Genomic DNA, 17,904 nt, shown 5'->3' on the forward strand with positions numbered 1-17,904 from the left:
CAAAAAATAAAGTCACTAAAGGTCTGGAGGGATGGCTCAGCCTTTAAAGGTTAAAAGCTCTGGCTGCTTTTCCTGAGGACCTGGGTTTGATTCTTAGCACTAACATAGTAGTTTACAACTGTCTGTAATCCCAGTTCCAAGGGACCTAATGCCCTCTTCAAGCCTCTTGAGTACCAGGTATGCAGACAGATTCCACAATAAGGGTGGATACAGTGAAATACCTAGATACACTAAATAAATGAATAAATAAATAATAAAGAAGAAAAGAAAACTTCAAGGTGCTGGGGCTGAAGTTCAGTTGAGAGAATGCTCACCAAGCATGTACCTCAAAACTGGCACAAGTTCAAGGTCATCCTCAGTTACACAGTGCATTTGAGGCCAGCCTGGGATGTATATGATGCTGTCTCAAACAAAACAAACTTCAACAACAGTATCACAAGGTGTCCACACTGGTGCTTTGCTTGGTCCCCTGGTAATTTTATTTTATTTTTTTCGTTTTTTTTGAGACATGGTTTCTCTGTAGCTCCAAAGCCTATCCTGGAACTCGCTATGTAGATCAGGCTGGCCTTAAACTCCCAGAGATCTGCCTGTCTCTGCCTCCCGAGTGCTGAGATTAAAGGCGTGGCGTATGCCACCACCCCCTGGCTCTTCTGGCATTTTACTTGTGATGTTCAGCCATGGGATTTCTCGTGGTTCATTCACCCTTGTTACTTTAGCATAGACTGGTTCTGAGCCTATCTTATTTTATCTTTCTCTTACATTCCAAAAGAATAAGTCAGGCGGTGGTGGCACATGCTTTTTAATCCCAGCACTCAAGAGGTCGAAGCAGGCGGATCTCTGTGAGTTTGAGGCCAGCCTGGTCTACAGAGCGAATGCCAGAGAAACCCTGTTTCAAAAAAACCCAAAATTCAAAACCAAAATAAAACAAAAATTCTAAGAGATCTTCAAACTGAAGATGTAAATTTCAGTGTTTAGAATTTGAAAGGCTTCCCCAGCGAATGGCAAATAACCCATTTGGCACTATCATAACTGCTTTAAAAAGCTATCCCTGTGCGTGAAAAATAATCACACAGTCATCAACCATGTCACAGATGTTCTTTAGGGATAATCTATGAGAAAGCACTGATGTGAAAGGGAATTACCTGCCAGCTTTAGAACATGAGAACTATTCTTGAAAGAAATGAACTCCCCCAAAGCAAGGAAAACATAAGAAAGAATGCAAACATTAAAGCAACAAAGGACATAGTTGTATTGAGTCTGGGGCTCACAGAAACTCCCTACCCACCCTGTAGATTTCCTCACAACCATCTAACTCAGACTGAAGGGGTGGCTCAGTGATTAAGAGCACTGACTGCTCTTTCAGAAATCCTGAATTCAATTCCCAGCACCCACATGGTGGCTCACAAGCATCTAGAACTGTAGTCTCATGGGATCAGATGGCCTCTTCTGGTGTGCAGATAGATGTACAGGCAGAAGCACACCCATATACATAAAATAAATGAATCTTCGAAAAACAAACACCTAACTCATGGAATTCTGAAGGGGAAAAAATTATATTGCTCTTGCAAACTTTCTGCCAGTTTTTAATCTAACCACAGGGTGTTTTCTGAGAGCAGGTAAACACAATATAAGAAACAATGGAAGAAAACCCTCACTCTTGCTGCATGCCAGATTTGAAAAATATCCTGGACTCTGAGCTAGTTGGAACAGGCTGACTGTAGAGTGCATTCTGAAAAGGGGAGGTCAGATAGCCCACGGAGGCAGTCCTTCTGACAGACCCACTCAACTGCCCTAAGGATGAATGGACTTGAGAATTTAACTCTTTCTCCTCCGTGCAGAAACTCCTCTCAGGCTACCCCAGCCAACACTACCCAATGTCTAAATGTTTCCATGAGTTTCTTCAGCAGCATTGCAGGATGCAGTCAATGGTCACACAGCTGCTTTTCTGTCCAGTGTGCTCCCTGCTGCTGTTGCAACAAACTGCCACAGATTTAGAGGCTTAAAACATTAACCGATCTTACACTCAGGTGGCCAGAATTCCTACTAGGTCTCACCAGGCTAAAACCAAGTTACGGATTAGCAAGGCTGCCTCTCATTGGAGACTGTGGGAGAAAAATCTGCTTCTTAGCCTCTTCTAGTGTCTAGGGATACCTGAATTCCTCATGTGTTGCTCCTGCTTCCATTCCTTCTTATCTCTCTGGGTGTGTCTTCTATATCACTCTTCCCCCCATGATTACACCAGGCTCAGTCAGAAGTACCCTCCTCCCACCTGCACCTTAGCCCCACTGTCCTCTTCTCTGTGCCTTGCTGGGTAGTGTGACGTAGTCACAGACCCCACAGATAAAGGCAATGGCACTCCCTGGGGCATCACAACTCTGCCTAGCACAGGTGCTGACAAGTTGTTGGTAAAGGTCCATTAAGAGAATAATAGCATCTCTCTCAGAGACGGAATCCCTGGCCTGGGTGGAGACCTAATAGTCCAGGTGGGCAGGGTCAAGGACCTGGCTAAGGGACCGACTGCCCTTCAGGAAAATGGCTCTACTCTCTGTAAGGTAGGTTCACCTCAAGCCATTCTAAAGAAGTAATTATTAGGCTTTAATGAGATAGTGCACTTCTTTCCCAGAATTTCTGCCTCAAGTCTGCAGTATACCAGGGCCACAACTATAGGGCTCCAGGAACCTGCCTTCTTTCCTGAATTAACTCAGAAAAGCTTCCTCTTTCCTTTTCTTCTTTCTCCCTCTGTTTTAAGCATGCTGCCTCGTGCACCCTGGGCTCCCTTATGCTTCCTTTAAAGGTCTCCTCCCAGCCATGCCGTTGCCTCTCGGCCATGTGGTTGGCTGACCTCCATGGCAGTTAACTCAAATGGCATGCCTCCCATCTCCTCTTCTCCTTCCTCCTCTCCAAGCAGTGCTGAGATTTGCAGTTTGTTTGCCTTGGGAATTTTCTTTGAAACTCTATAAAGAGTTGTTCTCTCACTCCATTAGTCCATTCTTAAATTCTCTTATTAATGAGACTAAGAATTTCAAGAGGGGACCCTGATTTCCCTGGCATCACTGCTTCCGGTAACGTCCACCCAGACCTCCAGATGTTAGAAGACAATTCTCTCTTCAATTCTGTTGAGCTCTCCTATTATCTCCCAGTCTTTCTAGTGGGCTCCATCCTAGGACTCAAATTATAATCTGTTTTCATTAACCCCCCCCCCCCGTGTTAGATTCCTATCTATCCAATCCAGATATTCTGGATGCTGCTTCACCTGTCATTGCCTCATCTCTGTCATCTGAACAATGGCATGGACAGCAGGGCCTCACATTTCTCATCTTTAACCAGAAAAGATGACACGGCCAACAGCTGCTGTGGTATAGTGGGAAATGGGTGCATACCGATGCACCTGTAAGCTGCAAAGTACTGTACAGGAAGTAAACAGCACCAGCCATCACTCCTGTTAACTCCATAACTGAAACGTGGATCAGGACAGAACTGAAGTCCCATCTACAGAGACCTTACCATACAATCAATAAACATGACAATCACCATCAAGATACGAGGCTTAGCTTCAATCCACACATGTGTGAACAGCTGGCTGGCTTTTCTTAGATAAACAAAGCAGGATGCTTGCCTGATTTGTGAGTTTCATGTCATATCTGGCACACTGGGTGTTTAACTGCTTAGACAGGTACAAACCCACCGATTTTCTACAAAGGCCTAAGTACAGAAGCAAGTAGATCATGAGTTCCAGGCCAGCCTTTGCTACATGAGACCCTTTAAGGCATAGTGTCTACTTACTGTCCTTTTGTTCAACAGTCTATTTATTCAAGGCTAAGGTTCATTGTTTGTTTTCATGGCCTTTATTATTTATTTATTCATTTATTTTTGGTGCCCATTTGGGTAAGTAAACATTAAAAATGCATCTGGACTAGACTTCATCTTTGAAAACATAAAGTCTAGTCCAGATGTGTGAAATCTAGACCCTGAAGACGGGGGCAGGGTGGAGGGCTAGGCCAAGAACAGAGCAACTGTCCCTGCAAAACCTGTGGCCTCTGGAAAACTGGCTGCAGGGGCAAAGGAGCAAGAAATTAAGGTCCATGCTGCCAATGAAAGCTGGGCACTGGCAGTTCACATAGTAAGGACCCTTGGTTGTCACAGCATGATAGGCAAAGCTTGCTGGACCATGAGTAGGAGAGAACCCCTAGGGTAGAGACATAAAGGGACAGGGGCGGGCTGTAGACTCTCCCTTTCTACTTATCTGCCATCATTCTTGAGTGTGCAAGAGGCTGGGGAGGAATTATGAGTGTGCAAAAATGAAAACCATCTAGGACTGTCCCTGCAAGAGCCAGTGTAATAGGCACTGATGGATGGGCTGTTTTCAAACCACCACTTTGAATCTCTCTTCTGCATCCTCTCTGAGCCATGATCAAAGGACCAAGATTTCAAATTGTGAAACAATTTTTTCCCAATGGCAGCATCTGGCTGCTTGGCAGGCAGCACCAGGAGCTGGGCCCTGCTGTGGGCGGCTGTCCAGGCCTGCCACATGGTGAAGCTGGGCCAGGCAGGGCACGCCTTGTGGGCTTCCCAGCTGCTCCCACAGGCGCCAAAGGACAATTGCTCTGTACAGGGCAAAAGGGGCCTAAGAGCCTGGACCTTTCTGGGGGGATGGTGGGAGTGGTGAAGGGATGGGTCTGGAGAAAGCTGGCAGCCCCAGGGTCCTTCCAGCCTGCTTCATTTGCATGCATCTGTACTTTGGCCCAGACCCCTGAAGTCAGCCCCACATGCTGCAGGGTCTGGGCAGAAGAGGCTGAAGTGATGCTGGACACCTCTCCAGTTAGACAGACTGCCTATGGGGACAAGGAAGGAGCTGCAGGCAGGGAAGTGGGCCCCTGAGTGCATCCATTCATTGGAGCCATTGTGCCCCTGCCCAACACAACTGAAACAGAGGCAGCTCTCTGGCCACAGCTGTTTTAAATAAGAATAACAGGAATAAACTCAGCCAGCCCAGCTCTTCAAGTTACTTCCCACTAATTATGGCATATATTTACATCCACAAAATAGACGATTTTTAAAAACACCACCAGGGCCCCTTTATTGTGCAGATTGCACACCCCTATTTGAATTTCATAAACATTTAGTACTTCAAAGAATCTTAAAAGCTTGCTCTAATTACAATAAGCCTGGTTTGAAAAGGCTGTATGTTTGCATTGCAAATTTCCCACCAATACCAGCATTCATTTACAAAAAATGCAATTAATATCACCCACACTCCAGGTAAGAACCACTGTAGACTACAGACTGCGACTGTGGTAGAGTCAGAGTCTAAGCCCCATGAATAAAATCTCTCTGCTCAGGCCAGTGCCTTCCAACTGAGTCAGGCGATGAGTTTCCAGTGCCCAGCAGAGACAGCCTGACCCCAGTTCATCAGGTGTGTGAATGCTGCCCCTTTCCCAGGAAATGAGACTTTTTTCCTGCTTGGAATTACCATGAAATGTCTTTCTTAAATAAACAACAACCATCAGGCAACCAATCACACACACTGAAATAAGAATTGTATGTAAAGAAACTATGAGCCACCCAGTAATATCTGCATGGCAAATAACAGCACACAGCACTGGGATTTAAATTTAAGTGAGAAAACCTGCACTGGTTAGGTACTAACCCAGTAATTCTATTAAAGCTAACCAGTCATCTTTACTAAAAAGATCAAAAATTAAGACTTATCCTCAAATTCCGACTGATGTAAGAAAACATTTTAAACCCCTGGGGTGGGGTGGAGCTGAGGGGTGATGATATGTAGGAGTAGTCCTTTCTGTAGTAAAAACACTGTATCTAAACTGGGCAGACAGGTAACTGGGCCAAAAGGCTTTCTCACATTTTAAGCTGTATTCCTTTAGCTGTGTGAACCACCTGTAACTAACTTGTACTACTTTCAAAAGATTTTAATTTTTTTAAAATTGTGTGTCTGTGTACATGAGTGCAGGTGTCCTGGGGAGTCAGGGGTGTTTGATCCACAGGACCTGGAGCTACAGGTGACTGTGAGCCACCCAATATAGGTACTGGGATCTGAACCCAGGTCCTCTGGAAAAGCAGTCTATGATTTTAACTCTTAACCTCCAAGCCCTCTCTATACCCTACTTTGAAATATGAGGGAGAGAGAGAGTTGACATTGGATCACTGTCAACACACAATAAATTAGAGGGTTCCTCTGTGGCTAAAAGTCTAAGCTCAGTTTTAAGCAGCTAGTCCCTGGGCTGGGGGGTACAGCTCAGTGGCAGAGTGTACACAATGCCTTGAACTACAAACAACAACAAAAAACAAAACAAATGTGGGAAAGGCAGTGTCCCTGTGTGTTGGTTCCCAGTCCCCAACCCCGATCTCCTGTTCAGTGTCAGCTCTCCTATGACAGTTACACTGTTTAAATAGCCACACATGGGAATGGCTGTACCCTGTCCCTGGGTTTTGCTAGCAAACACTAAGCCCAATGATCCAGGAGAGAAAGCTGTTGAGGACTGGTCAGCCAACTGGCAAAGGGATTCTCCCAATGTGGTCAACTCCCAAAGGGAGAGATTCTGGATTCTACAGGCTTCCTCCATTCGAGAAAACTTGCTCACCCTTTCCCTGGGTCATAGTTTTCTCACATCTGTATGGTTAATAAATTAACCTTCCTTTTAATTCCTTAAAAAAGTAGTTATTCAGGCATGTTGGTACACACCTTTAATCCCAACACTTGGAAAACAGAAGAAGGTAGGTCTTTTTTGAATTCAAGACCAGCCTGATCTACATAGTGAGTTCTAGGACAGCCAAGGCTACATTAAGAGTCTGTCTCAAACACCAAAACCAAAACTAAGGTAAAAGTGTGAATTAAGTTGAGCATGAACATATTGCTATTTATAGTGCACGTAATTGCAAAAACATCGCAGAGAAAGGCATTATTAAGAATATAGATAGGGGGCTGGAGAGATGGCTCAGAGGTTAAGAGAACTGACTGCTCTTCCAGAGGTCCTGAGTTCAATTCCCAGCAACCACATGGTGGCTCACAACCATCTGTAATGAGATCTGGTGCCCTCTTCTGGCATGCAGGCAGAACACCGTATACATAACAAAAAAATAAATAAAAAAAAATTTAAAAAGAACATAGATAATATATATCCTAGTTTCTGAGATATAATCACTTATAATGATTTGGAAATAAAACAAAATATTAAATGTACATTGAAAAAAATTATTCCTGGCAACAAGATGCATATCTGTACAACTACAAGTTTTTGAAAGATTTATTGTATTTTGGGTTGGCCTTTAATCCCAGCACTTGGGAGGCAGAGGTCATGGGGATTTCGGTGAGTTCAGGTGCAGCCCAGTCTACATAATGAGTTCCAGGCCAGCCAGCCAGGTAAGGTCTCCCTCTCAAAAACATAAAAGAAAAAGATTTTATTTATGTGTGTATATGCACATATATGCAGATTTATTTTATTTTGTGCATATATGTATATACATTTGTGTGTGTAGGTGCCCCCATAGGCTGGAAGGGGTTGTCATATCCCTAGAGCTAGAGATACAGATGGTTGTGAGCTACCTGATGTAGGTGCTGTGATTTAAACCTTGTTGAGCCACTTCTCCAGCCCCTAGCTACACTATTATGTTACTTTCTCATTACTCCAAATAAGTTTAAGAATAAGATTTCATCATATTAAGCCCTATTATGGAGATTTGGGGCTGTAAGGTGAAAACATACAGCTTTCTTTATTCGAGTATTTGACACAATACTCATGGAGCACTATTAGGACTGAAAGTAGAAGTCTGAGATCCCCTCAAAGATACTAGCTTCATCTGCATTCCTTATTTGGTTAAACCCTGAAGTTCACTTTTGTAACGGTAACTGTTAACTCTTTCTACCAGTGGCCCAAGCCCTGCCACCATGTAGGCACCCAAAATAACATGCAGAGTCTTATATTAGCTACAATGTTGCTGGCCAATGACTAGGATTTCTTATATGCTTGCTCTGTCTTAAGTATCAACCATAGCCATTAATCCATATTTTTATAAAGACTTATTTTATGGAGGTCGCCTGCAGCATGGGTCCTCTTCCCGAGATCACATGGCAACTCCAGAGAGAAGAGAGGAGGAGAAAGAGAGTGATTTCCTGCTTGTCCCTGCTTATTTTTTGAGTCTGTCTGCTATGTCACTTCCTGCCTGGATCAAAAGACTTCTCTTTACTACATTTCCCAGAATTCTCCTCGACTCCTAGTCCCACCTTTCTTGCTCCCCTATTTTGCCAACAGTGCTTTATGCAACAACAAATAAGATAAATATACACAGAAGGACCTTCCCCATCACACTTCCTCTGTAAATGCTACTTGGCTTAATTCTGCCCAGCCCAGTCCACTTGGGTAATGAGTGCTTAAGCTTCCATTGGCTGAGGTGTCCACACTGATGTTCTAGGTTCTGTCATTAGCTTAGTTTGTGGGTCTGTGAAATGGCAGCACAGATATTTTTTCCATAGGAAACACCTCAGGTTGTCTTGCCTTTACTGAACCAGGTCAGAAACTCTGAAAATGGAATTTCAACAGCAATCAAATGAGCAAATTAAGAGTCTTCCTGATTTGAGAAAAAGGCAAAATGGAGTGCGGCTGGGCACGGAGGTCTCTGTTGTAATTTACTGAATTCACACTAAGAAGAGAATCCGCTAAATGAATTGCTAATATAAAGACTGTTTCAAAGGGAGCATTAAACCTTCTGAAGCATCGAGAATGGCACGCACCTGCTGATTCCCAAGGATGAAGATGCTAAGAGCGCAACCCATCCTCACCAAGTCATTACAGAAGTCAGTGAGACTCCAAATGGCAGCTGATTGAAACTGCCTTGTCTCCTCTGTCCTAACAGTTCCCAGTGAATTTCCTCGTAAAGGTTAAGGACTCCCAACAGTGGTGCTGAATGAGTCACGTTTTCTATCACATTCACGGAAGTGCTCAATTTTAATCCTGTAAATCTGAATAGAACAGATAAGTATCTGGGCACTTGGAGTAACATTTTAAGTCTGAACACCACCAGCCACACATCTGCAATCTAGGCCTCCTTATCAGGAGAGTGGACCGTCATGACCTAAGGTTCCCCTCAGGGAAAGCAGCTCATCCCAGGTAAAAGGAGCAATTTTGGAAGCAAAGCCAAAAAAAAAAAAAAAACAACTGTCCAAGCTATCCAAGCACCTTCCTACATAAATTTACATTCAAACAAAATGTTAATTATAAGAAATCTTATTATCATTAAAACCCGATGCTGTTTAATTTGAAAGTAGTGAAAGTGGTTTCTTCTAATTATCTAATATTTTCTTATTAACTTGGATAGACTACCCATTTCCTATCTTTGGCAATAGGACTGTAGAGCCTGACTCAAGGACACTCGTAGGCTTATAACACAGCTTTTGATTTTCAAAAGTTCATATCTAATTTCTGTACTATAGACATTTTTTATCTTACTTTATAGTAGCCTCAAAAAATAAATTATATGCTAATATACACCTTTTAAAATTTAAAGATGCATGCAGATCGTGTGTGTGTGTGTGTGTGTGTGTGTGTGTGTGTGTGTGTGTGTGGTGTGTGTGTGTGTGTGTGATTTTGGTTTCTGTTTGTTTGTTTTCAAAACAGGGTTTTGTTTTTTTTTTCCTGTGAAATCCTGGCTGACATGGAACTCCCTCTGTAGACTAGACTGATCTCAAATTCAGAGACCCACTTGCCTCTCTGCCTCACCACCAGGCCCAGCTAAGCCATGCCTATACTTTTTATAGTAGTAAGAAGGGGACAACCAGGGTGCTGGTGTACATCTTTAATTCCCAGCACTTGGAGGCAGAGGCAGTCCAATCTCTTTGAGTTTAAGGTCAGCCTGGGTTACAAACTGAGATCTGCCTTTAAAAAAAAAAAGTGGGTGGGTGGGAATAGGACTGCCCGACATTTATAATAGGTTACACAAGTGATTACAGTGATTTTTCTTCAACAAAAGCCACAATTTCTTTGTGTGCGGTGTGTGTGTGCATGCACTGTGTCCAGAAACCAATGGATAACCTCTGGTGTTACCCCTTAAGAGCCACCTACCTTATTTTCTTAATTAAAGTACAATTATTTATTTGTTTCTTCTGGGAGGATAGCACATGGGGAAGGCCAGAACATCAAGCTTGGTAGCAAACACTTTCACCCACTGAGCCATCCAGCTGACCTCACCTCATATTTGGGGTCAAGAACTCCCTAAGTAGGCAAGGCTAGTTGGCAGTCTGCCCCAGGAATCCACCTGTATCTGCCTCCCTGACACTGGGATTACAAGTGTAAGTGGCTTTTTATATGGGTGGTGGACATCAAACTTGGGCCCTCATGCTTGTACCTCAAGCCCTTTACTGAGCTATCTCCTCAGCCAGAGTTTCTCATGGGTGAGCTCTGGTGTGTGAGCAGTTCAAATTCACACCAAGTTTGCCTCCTCCTACATTAAAATCCATCAGTCTCCCCAGCATAGTTCTTACTATTATCTGTGGGTATCATCAGAAAACCCTTTAAAGTATGGGGCACCTGGCAAGTTCCTTAAATTCTAGTTTCCTTTTACAAACTAAAATTTTATCTTTGGAAATAAATAATGTCTGTAGTTCTCCATGTCCAGATGGGCTTGGTGTTCACTGCCAACATGTGCTCTAGATCCTAGGTGTAACCAATGCACACTGGACTTCTAAATGATGGTACCTCTTAGGAGCAGACCCTTAGCCTGGGTCCTACTGTATCACCCTTTTCACTACACTGTTGCTACATCACCTGTGTGAGCATCACCAGCAGGTCACAAATCAGGGCAAGTCACCCTTCAGTATTCTAACAAGTACAGTGTTGATCTTACCAATCCATTAAAAGATACTGAGGAAGGACAGGTGATGGAATGTAGTTGGTAGAATGTAGGCTTAGCCTAGCAAGCATGGGGCCCTGAGTTGCATCTCCAGCACCAAATAAGCAGGTGTGGTAACACATACCTGCAATCCTAGCACTCGGAGGTAAAGGTAGAAGGATCAGAAGTTCAGGGTCATCCTTGGCTACATAGCAAGTTCAAAACTAGGCTGTGATACCAGTGAATTTGCTGAATGAAAGCAAACAGGCAAGCAGAATTCTGAGGAACCCAGCAGGTGTTCACCTTCTAACAAATCCCTGAGCACTCAGGTCTCTACAACAGCCACCAGAGCTTAGAAAGGTGGCCAGTGCAGCTTTCTCGGGCTTCCCTAAATGTTACTACTGTCCACATCCATCCAAGTTTCAACGCTGATGGTATATTCAGTGTAACCTAGTCACCAAGTAAGAATGGAAAAGTTGAATAAATTTAATGTGCAAATTCCAGGGAATTTAAAACATACACTTTTCTCTAATCCACCCATTTGTTCCCATATTGGCTAGGCTTTTTTCTCTAGAACACATGCTTGGTGTCACAAACATGGAGAGTCTTAGGATGACAAACTCTGTGGCCCACAGGTTAAGGTTGCCTGGACTCAGGGAGGTGTATTGAAATTGACAGAACTGATTCTAAGCACCAGGTCCCCAGCCTGAAGCAGTTTGTCCTTTGTCATCCCCAGGCCTGCCTTCTTAGTTGGATATGAGACAAATTCCACTTACAGCATGAAATCCATGTAAAACACTTAGCCCACTCCTAGCACACAGCAGGCATTCAATAAATGGAAGCCACTCTGTGAATAAGGTCCCCTGGGGCCAGTCAGAGTCCAGAGGAGAGCTGAATACACGTCCCAATAATTATGACCCAGCATGGGAACTGATTAGCCACAAAATGAAACAGGAGTAAGGGAAAAAAAAAAAAAAATCAGTGTTCTGCTTTAGTAAGGATGCTGAGAGAGGAAGTAGCTGGCTTGGTGACAGAAAAGACAAAGGTCTTTGATGAGCATGAGAGTGTGTAGGTACACAGAATGGGCAGAGATGCCCAAGGGGCCTGCAAAACCCAGTAGGAACGCACTTTGGAAGCAGGTCATTGAGGGCCTTGAATGACACACTGAAGGGCACAAACACTTGAAGCTTCTTCTTGCAGACTGGGGACTAACCAACTCTCAATGCTTGTCTCCTGTGCTCCCTACTCAGTACCTACAAATTATACCTACACCAGTACAGCCCTATCAGCAGGCCACTAGCCCACACGTGTGCCACTAGAGGGAAAGGGACACGGAGGTGAAGGCACATCAGCAAGTCCAAGCACCAAGGACAATTCAAGTGGACCACATCCTGTGAAAGCAGGAAAGGAAATTCTTTCTTTCTGGCGTGAACAGGCCAGAGGACATCCTCAGGTGTGGTCCCTCAGGAGCCATCCACCTTAGTTTTTTGAGACAGTCTCTCTCACTGGCCTGGAGCTCACTAAGCAGGCTTCTCTGGCTGACCAATGATGTCCAGGGACCCTCCTATCTCTGCTCCTCCTCAGCACTGGGATGACAGGCACATGCTACCACACTTGGCTTTTTGACATGGGTGTGGGAGATCACATTCAGATCCCTGTGTTGGTGTGGCTACCACTTCACTGACAGAACCATCTCTCCAGCCCAGGGATGAAGCAGTTACTGGCAAAGTCACTGTGTAGTTTCTCTGACACTTAGAAAATCTGGCACACAACTCTATCTTCATCCTGACTCTAGCTTCCATGCTCCAGTGAAAATCACAGTTCATTTGGCTTAAAGGAGTGAAATGCAGCAGAAAGGGAGCAGTGTCTCAAGTTGTGCACTGTGACTCCAGCCACCTTTGAGTCACCCCGAGTGAGGGGTTGGGCCCATACCCAGTCAGTCTAGAACTGCAGCTTGCTGTACTACCCTTCACCGACAGGAACCAAAGGAATCACAGCCATTGTCTACTCACCCAGAATTTTACGAGGAAGAAGGCGTTTTGAGGGCCCTTTCCAAACAGTTCCTTTAAGCCACCTTTCTTTTCAGGAAATTTGTCATATATCTGACGAATGTCCACAGATTCAAGCAACGGGTCACTGTAAGAATGGTTGGCATGCCCGATGTGCACGAAGAGGTGTTTGTTGTACTGTAAGAAACCAACGGAGACATTTCCATTACAAACACTTTCATAGAACAGGGACTCACCTATGTGAACTGGAGAATGAGTAGGAATCATAACATCCCACCTCTGAAAAGATACATTAGAGCCTAGAGGAAAACAAGCACTGTCACTGATGGGCAAGGCCATGTAGTTACCGAAATGCCAAAGTAAATAAGTAAATAAGATGCCATAGTAATGTCTCAACTACCAAACAAGAAACAATTTTATTATCCAGTGTCACCTGGCTCACCTGACACTGACATCAACACCCTTTGCAGCTCCTTACCCACAGCATAAACCTTGAATGATTACAGTTGCTAATAAAATCACCCACGATGCATTTTTAGCCCTAGCTTTCCAAATAGGTATTCCCTTGCTTTGGGCAGAAATGAGAGTGCTGAGCCTCTGGGTCACCAGTCACCATAGTAACCCATATGAAAGTTCTGTGTGCCAGTGGTGGTGGCCCACACCTTTAATTCCAGCACTTGGGAGGCAGACACTGGCCTCTGTGAGTTCAAGGCCAACCTGGTCTACAGAATGAGTTCCAGGACAGGCTCCAAAGCTACACAGAGAAACCCTGTTTTGAAAAACCAAAACAAATAAGTTTTGTCCTTCACTGACAGGAACCAGAGGAATCACAGCCATTGTCTACTCACCCAGAATTTTACGAGGAAGAAGGCGTTTTGAGGGCAAAACTTCCGTATGAAGGGCTAGTCAACATAGTTGAATACAAAGTTAGGGCCATGAGTAAAGAATCTCCAAGGCCAAACAGGGACAGTAAGAAAAAAGCATAGGTCAGTTGGGAACAAAGAAACAAAGAGCTCAAATTCTATTAAGTCATTTATTGACCAAGGACACTCTTTCTTCCCTTGCTTTGTTATAAGACCTTATTTGGTTTGTTTGTTGTTTGGAGACATTTGGAGACAGTATGCAACCCAGGCTAGCCTGCAATTGGGTATGTAGACCAAGCTCAATACACACAGATCCACCTGCCTCTGCTCCTAAGTACTGGGCTAAAACATACTCCACCAAACCAGGCTTAAAACTGTTCATGGAATACAAAGGAGTGTGTTATGACCCTCAACAATGATTTAAACATCACTAACGCCTCAATCCCACTCTTACGAAACTGGAATCTCTGAGAACTCAGGCCAGGCACAGGTCATCTTTAAAGTTTGTTGACAACATCCACTGTGTAGTCGAGTATGAAGCTACTATCTAGAAACTTGGTACCACTTTAGGCCTGCATTTCCCACTTAGTCACATGGCCCAGGAACATCCAGGAGAGCAGGAGCTCCAGGAGAACTCAAGGAATCACAAGGGACACTACATTTCCAGTTCTTCACACAGTGGAGCCCCCCCCCAAAAAAGTTTAAACCAATAGCTTACCAACTGTGACCCTGAGTTAGACTATTATAGTTGATATTAAATTGTTGCAAGCTTGGCAAATGCTTCTACAGATTTGCCCACTAGTAAAGAATGTGGAGTCTAGATTCAGCCAGTTCAAGGACAAAACCCTACACTCAACACAATGTATGCTATCTGTGGCAGTGACCTTGCCTTCCTAGTGTCTAAAGTGGTAACAATGATGGAATGAATCTCCCAGGGTTGTCAGAAGGTTTAAATGATGTCATACTTCAAAGTCTGTCATAGATCCCAGAGTCAATGAAAAGCAAGCACTCAAATGCTAGCTGCTGTCATTTTAAATGACACTCCTGAGATGCACAGTGAATAGATGTACTACTGCAAAGAAGTAGTTTGGGGCCATGTATAATCCAGTTTCATCAACTGGAATGACTGGCTATAAACTCTAGAAAATATAGCCTGAGGGAGTGCTGGCTGCAACCCTGACTGCTAGCCAACTGAAGAACTCTGGCCATGACACTGAGAAGCAGAGGGATGGATGTCACATCTGATGCCAGTATCCCATACATGCAAAATATGACTAAGGACTAGATGGATATCCTCTTTCATATGGCCAAATCGTATGGCAGTTTAAAGTTAGGCAACTAACTTTACCAAGGTTTCCAAGACTAGTGGATTCCAGATGAGATGAAAACAGGACCCCATAGAACTCTTACATACACTCCACATAGGGACCAGATACCTGGCAGTTTTGAGCTCAGACTGAGAACCTGTAGGCCTCTGTAGAAGAAGAGAGTGTGCCTATGTTCAAAGGCCTGCAAAGTCCAAGGCAATGCCACTGTATTAGGAAGATAAGGTCACAGGGAGGGGTACACCTGTGAAGAGTCTGTCACACTATTTTCTCGTTTTTATTTTCATGTGTATGGATGTTTCTTTGTGTGCATGTATATGCACCACATGCATGCCTGGTGTCCACAAAAGCTAGATGAGGGTACAGATCCCATGGAGCTATAGTTATCAGCTACCATGTGGATACTGGGAACCAAACTCATCCTCTGCAGAAGCAGCAGGGGCTCTTAACCAAGGCTCCAGTCCCAAGGCCATCTTCTCAATGACAAGAAAATAAAAGCCAGAGAAAGATGCAGGGTGCAGTGAAGGCTAAGGAACTACTAGTCTCTAGCTTCAAGTCTGAGTGGTCACAGTTCTGCCAGTTTTGCTGCCTCCTGTATGCAGTGAGTCATGGAAATGAATGGAGTGCAGCAGGGCCCTTGGGGACACAGTAAATTGAATGCAGGTGACCTGCCTGAGCTCCTAGCTCCTCTGACTCACTGAGGCTAGGGCAGAGTGGGAACAAAGTTAATAGGCTCTGAAGCTTAAAGTCTTCTTGTTCTTGGTACTGAAATGTCCCACACAAGTGTTGGAGCTCAGACCTCTCCTTGCCAAGAGGTCAGGAAGGTGAACAGAAGGGCAAACTTTATCATAGTCATAGGAGTCAAGAAGGGATAGTCATGCTGTCCTTTGAGCCTAAGAGCCATTACCATCTTCATGAGAGCAGCTGCGACTGCCCCCTGGACACTTTCAAGATCTAGCTTGTTGAGGTTTCCTCATGGGAGGAGGGAGTGGGTAGGGTCATCAGACAGCTTCTTGAGATCTAGTCACTCTTTCCTACTCTTTCTCAGCTGTACATAACTTTGCTGGGCTGTACATGGCCTTGAGGTCTCCACCGGGAGAAAACAGAATGTGGCAGTTTAAATGAAAGGGAACCTCATTTATGCAGCTATCAGGCAGTTGCCACTAATACTGAACTAAGCTTTTCTGATGGTGTGGCTTGTTTAAGAGGGAGTCAAACACACAACTGTAAGCAACCCCTCACTCAGAATCTATAAAAGAACCCAGTGGATTCACTGGTTCCCAAGGTGGACTTGAATGGATCCTTACTTTGTTTTGTCATTGATGTCTAACCTGGGGTCAGGAGATGTTTGTCTTCATCTTCCCAAGACAGGTCCATTCAAGTTGAAAACCATGGTAATGACTGGGCACAAAGAAGGAACCCTCAGAGCCTCCTGTGTACATGGGCAGTGCACTGCTTGTATAACAGAGTGTTCCAGGACAAGAGGTAACTATTATAGGCAGATGGAGCTTGGCATAAAGCCTGCCAGTCATGGAGCAATCAATAACCTAGACACTAAGACCACTAATGGTCTGAGTTATGGACATTCCCACCATTCTGGAGTAGGAAAACAAATATCCATCACTTGAGAGTTGGAGCAAACAGAAGAAGGTGTGTAGCAGGTTTAAATGCTGGAGCCCAACCCTCAGAGCCAGCTGCTCAGGGGGAATTGAACCTCTTGCCTGTGTGGAAGAAGGGTCTTTTGTCCTGTTGTGAGCCATGTTTTTCATGTATGACCTCAGGTCATCCTTGTTGTAGTGGACTTTACATTCTGCTTATAGAGAAGAAAACAGGAGCTAAGAGTTGCACATTGTTGTCTGAAGTCACACATTTGGGAATAAGCCTGGAGTAAAGAATAAAGCTCAGGCATGTGAGAGCCAGGCTTTGGGTTACACGGACATGGACATCACCACTATCTTCCTAAGGAACCACCTATGTATGCCCTCCCAGATGTGCAGTCAACTGTTCCTGAAAGCTGAATCAAGGAGAAAAGCTGAACAGCATTTCCCAAGTCCGTGAAATTAAATTAAATTCTAGATCAAGTCACAAGTGCAGTAGACCGAGTCTTCAAAGGTTTCTATTTGGAGGATGTGACCTCTGTGCCCGGAAAGCTGAAAGGGACAGAGAAGCTGGCGCTGCCTCTCCAAGGCCATGAACGTGAAACCAAACCTTGGCCAGTGGAGTCTGCAGGCTTTATTGCTGCTAAGGAGTGACTTTGTTTCTAAGAATACAAAGGACTGAAGAAGGTGTCCTAGAGACAACAGCATGAAACAAATAGACCTCGTTTTCCCATCGACTCAACCTGGGCAGGTCAGGAGTCCTTCTGGCTGCAAACCCAAAGGGCAAAAGGAACAAATCAACCCCATATGCTAGTGCCCAAGTATCAATGAAATTGAAACTCCAGAGACCACTGGGCGAGGCTGTAACTCCTTCCTAAAGGAATGGGGTAGGAATGGACACTGCCCTACTAGCTGCCTCCTTTCCCAAGAAACCCAAGGCATGGTGCTCTCGCCCAAAAGGCAGTACACACATCAAACCACAGAGGAGGAACAATTTCAAAAGGAAGTAGCTGCCAAGAAATAACTTGTGACAAGGCCCAGGACTGTAATTCTTCAAAACCCAACCTGTTCAGTTGAAAACAGTAATATGTAAACATCAAAACACGGGACCAGGGAGATGTCTCATTGGGTAAAGACACTCTGTATGCAAGCCCGAGTTAAATCACCTGAAGGAAAGGAGGAGGAAGGTGGAAGGCATAAAGCTGGAAGGAGAGAACTTCACAAAGCTGTCCTCTGACCACTACATGCACGCATGGCAAATGCCACACAT

At 44.4% G+C, this 17,904-nt stretch overlaps 1 protein-coding gene across 6 annotated transcripts in view; it reads right to left on the reverse strand.

Annotated features, from left to right (window-relative positions):
• Tead1 (TEA domain transcription factor 1) overlaps positions 1-17,904 on the reverse strand; it is a 232,530-nt gene that overhangs the window by 18,317 nt on the left and 196,309 nt on the right. For all 6 annotated transcript variants that reach the window (XM_035442280.1, XM_035442278.1, XM_035442279.1 and 3 more), the window contains one exon: positions 12,852-13,025. In XM_035442280.1, the coding sequence (XP_035298171.1) occupies positions 12,852-13,025 (174 nt within the window). The remainder of the gene's footprint in view (positions 1-12,851; positions 13,026-17,904) is intronic.

Source organism: Cricetulus griseus, chromosome 3, assembly GCF_003668045.3.
Source record: "Cricetulus griseus strain 17A/GY chromosome 3, alternate assembly CriGri-PICRH-1.0, whole genome shotgun sequence".
NCBI lineage: Eukaryota > Metazoa > Chordata > Mammalia > Rodentia > Cricetidae > Cricetulus > Cricetulus griseus.